The sequence below is a fragment of the Ceratotherium simum genome, chromosome 26, assembly GCF_057802395.1.
Source record: "Ceratotherium simum simum isolate JZ-2026a chromosome 26, ASM5780239v1, whole genome shotgun sequence".
Classification (NCBI taxonomy): domain Eukaryota; kingdom Metazoa; phylum Chordata; class Mammalia; order Perissodactyla; family Rhinocerotidae; genus Ceratotherium; species Ceratotherium simum.
In genome coordinates, this window is record NC_141925.1 from 24,764,795 (window position 1) to 24,772,395 (window position 7,601).

The 7,601-nt window shown below is 48.0% G+C and overlaps 1 protein-coding gene and 1 long non-coding RNA gene across 2 annotated transcripts; one reads left to right on the forward strand and one right to left on the reverse strand.

The window, feature by feature from the left end:
* Positions 1-56: 56 nt before the first annotated feature.
* Positions 57-1,796, reverse strand: SPN (sialophorin). Its single transcript, XM_087417303.1, is given in 3 exon segments — positions 57-94; positions 97-1,328; positions 1,712-1,796. Coding segments are annotated over 2 exon segments (1,251 nt in total). The 5' UTR covers positions 1,313-1,328; positions 1,712-1,796; the 3' UTR covers positions 57-59.
* Positions 1,797-1,871: 75 nt separating this feature from the next.
* LOC147913622 (uncharacterized) lies at positions 1,872-4,258 on the forward strand. Its single transcript, XR_015556442.1, has 3 exons — positions 1,872-1,942; positions 2,373-2,486; positions 3,532-4,258. It is a non-coding gene; the product is annotated as an uncharacterized LOC147913622 (long non-coding RNA).
* Positions 4,259-7,601: the final 3,343 nt, after the last annotated feature.

Here is a 7,601-nt window from a genome sequence, read left to right on the forward strand (position 1 = left end):
GAGGGAAGGTGATGAAAGCTAAAAATGATTCTGATCTCCAGTCTTGTTATTCACAAGCGCTAAGGGGCCTCCACATCTCTCACTTTTGGTCCACAGAATCGGGGACCTCCACAGCCCCATCTTCGCTGCCGACCAGCGGCTCTTCCTCTCCCTTTAGGCTGGAGGCTGACCCAGGCTTTAGCTCCTCCAGTGCCAAGGAGCCCTCGTGAGACTTCTTTCTACCGAAGAAAGTGGTGAGTGTGGGCCGCCGGCCAGACCCCTCCCCTTCAGGGACCCCAGAGCTCTTGTCGCCCCCAGACACTCTCATTGTTGCTGTCATGGCCTCCTCATCATTCTCCTGGACTGGCCCAGCCCAGGCATCTACTGCCCCATTGCACTTTCCACCCCTGCTTAGCATCAGGATCCCGGTCCTCTGCTTCTGCCTCCTGCGCCACAGCACAAGTAGTATCAAGAGGACAATGACCACCAGCAGGGCTGCAAGGACAGCCACCAGCAGGGTGCCATTTGTTCCCTGATTTGAGAGCCCACCACTGTTTGCGATTGCGGAGGTGTTTGAGGTAGTCCCGGTGGATATTTTTACTGCGGAGCTGGGGGAGCTACTGGTCCCCTTGGGGGTCTTCAGAGAGATAGTTGTCATGGTAACAGAAAGTTCACTGGTTCCCTTGGAGGTCTCCAGAGAGCTAGTTGCCATGGTGACAGGGGGTCCACTGGTCACACTGGAGGTCTCCAGAAAGCTAGGTACCCTGGTTCCAACAGTCGTAATGTGGAGGTCCAGAGAGCTCATCGTTGGTACCACAGGGCTAGTGGTTTCATTAAGGGTTTCCAGGAGTATTGATGACTTCTTGGTGGAAACTTCCTGGGAGGTTGTTGGCTCGGTTACGGGGAAGCCACTGCTGGCAGCAATGGAAGTCCCGGGAATGGACAGCTCATTGGGTGTATAGGGAGCTGAAGAAAGTGGGGAGGTCTGGTACCTGGTGCCATCACCCTTCTCTGAGATGGGGAAGCCACTGCTGGCAGCAATGGAAGTCCCGGAAATGGACAACTCTTTGGGTGTATAGGGAGTTGAAGAAAGTGGGGAGGTCTGGTACCTGGTGCCATCACCCTTCTCTGAGTCCCTTGTTGTTATAGGGTTGGAGGTCACTGAGTTGAGGTTTGGGGCCTCAGTGTTATTTGAGACCAAAGAAATAGGGGAATTTCTGGATGCAGACATCTGCAACATGGTTGTGCTCTCCGGAATATGAGAGTTCACCTCTTGGGTCCAGAGGCCGCCAAAGAGGAGGAGAAGCAGAGTCATTTTCATGGCAACAGGCATGAGTAGGAGTTGGGACCTGAGGGTGGGGAAGTTGGAGAAACAGAACACATAAGGATCCGGGGGAGGACCTAACCAGGCCCTCCCCTCCTGCCCACTTCCCTGCCAACTGCCGGGCCTAACTTGAGGTTTAACGGCTTTTCCACCCTTCCTTTTACTGTTATCAGAAATAACAAGGGAACAGATGCTGGCAGGTCCCCCATCAATTCCATCCCATGGCCCCCGCTCAGGCCTTGACAGCTTGGACTCCAGCAATGGCCATGCCTTCTGGCCTTTCCTGACCCGATTCAGCCCCAGTGGCTCCTGATCCTCTTTTCCCATCACCTATCAGGGTCTTGTCAGGCCACAGGCACGTTCCCAGGTCCACAGAGGCCCCTGCCCCACCAAGTTGCACCCACTTACCAGCTCACTTGTTAAGGGCACAGGGCTGGGGCCAGGTTGCTCCAACTCCTCTTGAAGCTGGGGCGGGACTGAGCGGACAGGGCCCCAGGAGGAAAGGAAGTGGCCCAGGGCTCCACCCACCCCACCCCACCCTAGCATCCTGCTCCACCCGCCCTGTTCCCACAGCTGCCCTACCATCTCTTTCCGGAGTCTGAGATGGTGCTAGGGTGTCTGGGGTCTCAGCTGAGGCAGGTGGGGATTGGGGGGATCTAGAACGGGGATTCCTGCGTCTTAGCTGGGGAATGGGATGGCAAGGGGTGAGGCTGGGATAAGGATAGGGGTCAGAGCGGGGGTGATGGGAATGTATGCTTGAGAGCTAAGGGGTGTGGAAAAGGAGATGGGAGGGGGAGGTGGTTTCTTAGCATTTGTGATCCCCAACCTGTTAGGCCAGGAACCAGGGTGGCACTGCCCCAAAAGCTCCCGGGAAGTACCAGGGCAAAAGGAAGCCCCCAACTCTGGCTGGGGGCAGTGAAAGCCTTTTCAAGCTGTGTGTGATCCCTGAGGAGCTCTTGACAACTTCTCAAGGAGCTGGGGGTCACTACAATGGCCCCCAGTTGTGGACTGCATAACTAACTCAAGGTGGTAACTAAGCACTGCATACACTATGATCTTATTTTTGTAGAAGACTAATAAAGATATGGGAATCTACATGGAAAACAGTTTGGAAAGACAGTTTCCAGCCCGACAGACTGGAAAGATGGAAGCAGTCTGGAATTAACCAAGTCTCTTTGGATAAGTATGAGTACTTTATTGTCTTCTCTAGATGGTTGCTCTTTCCTGACTTTCCTCTAATTTGTAAGCTTTGACTTTTGGTGTGTGTACGGTTTTTTGGTTTGGTTTTGTTTTGTTTTTTGCCTTTCTTTAAAAAAAATCAAAACTGATTTTTATATTATAAAAGTAATAATACATGTATGTGATGGATGATTGAAACAAGCCAGTGTTGGAGCCCGGGATCGTGCCCACTCACAAGCCGAGTTAGTCTGACACAAAGACATGAGACCCCGGGTCAGAGACACAGGAATCCATTACTCACCGCACAGCAAGCAGTAAGAGCATTATGTTTGCATTAGTTCCCCCTGCCCTCAAGTCCCACAGGGGTGACACCGAGGGGCTTATCCCACAGCTGAGGAACACTGAGCTTGGGGACTTTCCCTCCTTCCGAGCAGGTGGGAAGCAAGCCTGCTGTTTGTCCTGAAGGGAGACGTTACTTCATCCCTCAGAGTTACTCACTGCAAACACCACCCTGAGAAATGGCCTGGATATGGAGCGGCCAGGACCTTGCATTCTTTGTATACTATCCAGAGTGTGCAGGGATGCTCAAGGCCATGGTCCATTGCTTCTCCCAGCAGTCAGGAGAGTATAAAGTGAAAGGCTCCATACCTCCACCACCAGAGAGACACTCCGTAACAGTGGCTGGTATATGCATACGTGCATGTATTTTATTATATTAGATTTTATTATACATACTGTTCTGCATTTTTCTTTTTTTACTGAACAAAAGAAAGAAAAAGAAAGGAAGAAAGGAAACCATTCCATTGTCAGATATTTAAGTTGTTTCAACAATTTGCTACTGTAAACAGAAAAGTAGGAATAATCGGCTGCAAAGTAATTGGAGGTTAAAACAATTTTTTCTAATTCTAGAAAATCGGCAAAAATGTTCATAAGACTGCACAAAGGTCCCCAATTTCCCAATCTTTAAAAAAATCACTGAAGCAAAATTCATTTTTGACAAAATTGTCATTTCAACCAAATTGCTGCTGACAGAGTTGTATGTTCCTCAGGCTCTCTGTCAGGCCCCGACTCTGGGAAGAGCTGAGAGGCTGTGGATGGGTCCAGGCTCTGGCCTGAAGCACTCAAGAAACAGGGTCTGACCGGACAGACTATAGAGCCTGGAGTGGAAGGAGAGAGGATGAAAGTATGAACAAGGGGCGGTTGTTGCCCTCAAGACATCACAGAAGACCAATACTTAGAAAACTCTGGTAGCAGTAGCCACGGACTGACACTCACCGTTTACCAGGTCCACAGCCGAAGGTTCTCTGTGTGTGATTCCAGCCGCTTCTCACGGCAAGCCCATTTCACAGGTGAGGAGCCAAGGTACAGAGAGGTTAAGTTACCTGCCCTCGGCGTTCAGAATGGGCCAGACTCAGTGCCAAGCACTTTACATTCCAATAGCATTTACTTTTCAGAACAACCCTGTGAGATACCTCTCATTACTCTAATTTTACAGGTGAGGAAACTGAGGAACAAAACAGCTAAGAGACTTGCCAAGGCTCAGACAACCAGCAAGTTCTAGAGATGAGCTTCAAAACCAGGTTGATGTAAGGGCCCAAGGCCAAAGATAAATATCTCCCAGATAGTACCAGTGTCTGATATTTAATTACTATGCTCCATTTAGAGACATATTTGTGTATTAATAATTCAAATAATAGAATACTTGCTAAAATACGGGCTAGATTCAGCCTTAGAGAGTGTCTAGCAAAGACTTCAGAGAAGCAATGTCTTAAAAAGCTAAAGGGAATAGGGACTCCTCTCCTCTTATACCCTACATGCAATCTGTCTGTAAATTCTGCTATCTCTACCTTCAACATGGGGCCAGCACCTGACACCCAGATCTTGGCTTCTAAATTCCACTCTCCTTGGAGAGGAACCAGGACTCCTTGGAAAATGGCTGATTCCAGGCTGGGGCAGGGAAAGCACAAGATGAGGCTGGAACATCTGTTGCATCAGATATTAAGGAAGTCCTCACAGAATGATGGGAAGCTGTCAAAAGGACAAGGAACCAGCTTAAAAGAATTCCCTCTGGCCAAAGCAGGGAGACTTTGAGCATCAAAACGAATAATGGCATTTTGGATTAACGCCTTGAATAAAGAAAGAACCTAGGAGCTCATACTGATTCTGAAAATATTAGAGAGAGACATAGAGTGAAGGAGGAAGCAGGAGAGGTGGAAAGGAGGAAGAAGAGCAGGAAAAGTTCTTTTACAATAGGAAAGCCAGCTAATAATTGTAGAAGGAATGTAGACTTTAAAAATGACCAGTTTACAATCACCATAATAATAATGGATTCAGGTAAGAATGGGTGTTAAAACCATTCAGTGAAATTGGGGTGACAAGGGGGGTGCAAATAGGATATTTTTATAGTTTTAAAGTATCTCCCCACAAGATATGTTTTCATTACCAAGGAAAAGTAGCAACTTTACAGTGGAGAAATCTAACAGACACCATCTTAACCAAGTGATCAAAGTTAACATCACCAGTAATGGGGCAAACCAACATCAGGTGGCTCCAGATATAATGTACTGAGAAGGACACAACATCACTTCTGTGGTAATCCTAGCAAAAAATGCAGAACCTGAATCCAATTGTTAAGAAATATGAGGCAAATCCAAATTGAGGGACGTTTTACAAAACACCTGGCCTGTAGTCTTCAAAAATGTCTGTGTCAGGAAGGACAAAGAAAGTCTGAGACATTCTTCCAGATCTTGAAAGAGTAAAGAGATGTGACAACTGGATACAATATGGCATCCTGGATTAGATTTTGGGTTAGGAAAAATAAAATGCTATAAAGACACCATGGGGATAATTGGCAAAATTCAAATACAGACTGTAGAGTAGACAATAGTACTGAATTAACATTAACTTTCCTGGGCCGGCCCGGTGGCTTAGCAGTTAAGTGCACGTGCTCCGCTACTGGCGGCCCAGGTTTGGATCCCCGGCGTGCACCGACGCACTGCTTCTCTGGCCATGCTGAGGCCGCGTCCCACATACAGCAACTAGAAGGATGTGCAAGTATGACATACAACCATCTGCTGGGGCTTTGGGGAAGAAAAAAAGGAGGAGGATTGGCAATAGATGTCAGCTCAGAGCCGGTCATCCTCAGCAAAAAAAGGAGGATTAGCACGGATGTTAGCTCAGGGCTGACCTCCCTCACAAAAAAAAAAACCAAAAAACATTAACTTTCCTGAATTTGATAAGTATATTATGCTTATGAATGTCCTGGTCCACAGGAAATACATGTTTGAAGTATGTAGGAGTGAAGGTGCACAATGCAGCAACTTCCTCTTAAATAGTTCCACACAAATAATAATAATAATAACAATAATAACATAGGAGATAAAAATAAAGCAGATGTGGCAAAATGAGGTAGTGAAGGAGCTTCCTGGTTGGCGAACACGTGGAGATGGGGGGGGAGTGGTGCCCGTGGAGAGAGCATGGAAGCTCTGCATACCTTGCCCCATACCTTGTCCTCTGCATCTCTTCCATCTGGCTGTTCCTGAGTTGTATCTTTTTATAACAAACCGGTAATCTAATATATTTTAACATTTTTTTTAATTTAATGTTTTTTTTGCTGAGGAAGACCGGCTCTGAGCTAACATCTATTGCCAATCCTCCTCCTTTTTTACCCTAAAGCCCCAGAAGATAGTTGTACATCACAGTTGCACATCCTTCTAGTTGCTGTATGTGGGACGCCGCCTCAGCATGGCCGGAGAAGCAGTGTGTCGGTGCGCGCCCAGGATCTGAACCCCGGGCCACCAGTAGTGGAGCGTGCGCACTTAACCGCTAAGCCACAGGGCCAGCCCCTAATATATTTTAACATTTTTCTGAGCCATCATTTTCCTCTATTTAGCACCTGACCTGATATTTGAGAAGAGCTCAACCATGGAATGAAAAAGCAGGAATGCGTGGCTTGCAAATCTTAATTCTCTTCTCAAGTGCTCATAAAAGAAGAAAGAAAGGCCTCTGGTTAGTTAGCCATTAACAAAAACGCTGAATGGGGTCATCATATTTCCCAAAAGTCAAGAACAAAGAGGATCCAGACAGCCTTCTGAGAACTACGGAGTTTTTAAGATGTATCCAGATGCCATACTGAAAACGTAATTCCACCACCCATCTATTATTTGCTTAGGCGTATAACGGGACATGTTTATTTAGAAAAAAAAAATAGGTAGTGAAACCATGTAAAGAACCTGTGTGTGTTCGTTGTATTATTTTTGCAACTTTTCTGTGTTTGAACTTTTCAAAATAAAACCACATACTAAAAGATAGAAAGATCCAGAATCTGACTACTCTTCCCCACCTTCACTGCTGCCCCTCTGGCCCAAGCCTCGTCTTTCCACACCTGGAATGTGCACCACTCCCCCTCTGTGTGACCTCTCCTCCTTCGGGATCTTTTTCACAGAGCAGTCAGAGGAGCCTGGATCAAATGTCTGACCTATCCCTCCTCTGCTCTGAACCCTGAGACAGCTCGCACCCCACTCAGGGTAAGAGCCCAAGTCCTCACAATGGCCGATAAAGCCACACCCCATCTGACTCTCCCTCCCTCTCCTGCCCTCATTTCCTTTGCTCCTGCCACCCAGGCCTCCACTTTGTTGCTGTAGAATACAAGCCTTGGGGCCTTCGTGCAGTCTGTGGTCCCCTCAAATGTTACCTGCTCAGTATGGCTTTGCCTGGCCACCATATTTAAAATTGTACCTCATCCTCCTGGCCTGCACGCCCCATCCCCCACCCCTGCTTTCTTTCCACAGCACTTCCCACTTTCTCATATACCGTGTCATTTACATTCTTGTTTTGTCTTTCTGCCCCCACTGGAATGTAAGCTCCATGAGCACATGGGTGTGTGTCTGCTGGCTGCTGTGCTTGGTACACAGTAGGCGCTCAGTGATGTTTATTGGCTGAAGAGAGGTTCTCTGGCTGAGAGAAGGAAGAGGGCATCAGGCTGAAGAACTGCCAGCACCAGTGAAGGCAAGGAGGCCTGAGAGGGGCGAGGCGGGGGTGGGAGGCTTTGAGCAGTGGGTGTGCCTGAGCTCTGAGGGCGCCACCCAGCCCACAGACCTCCAGGGGGTCATCGGGGGTC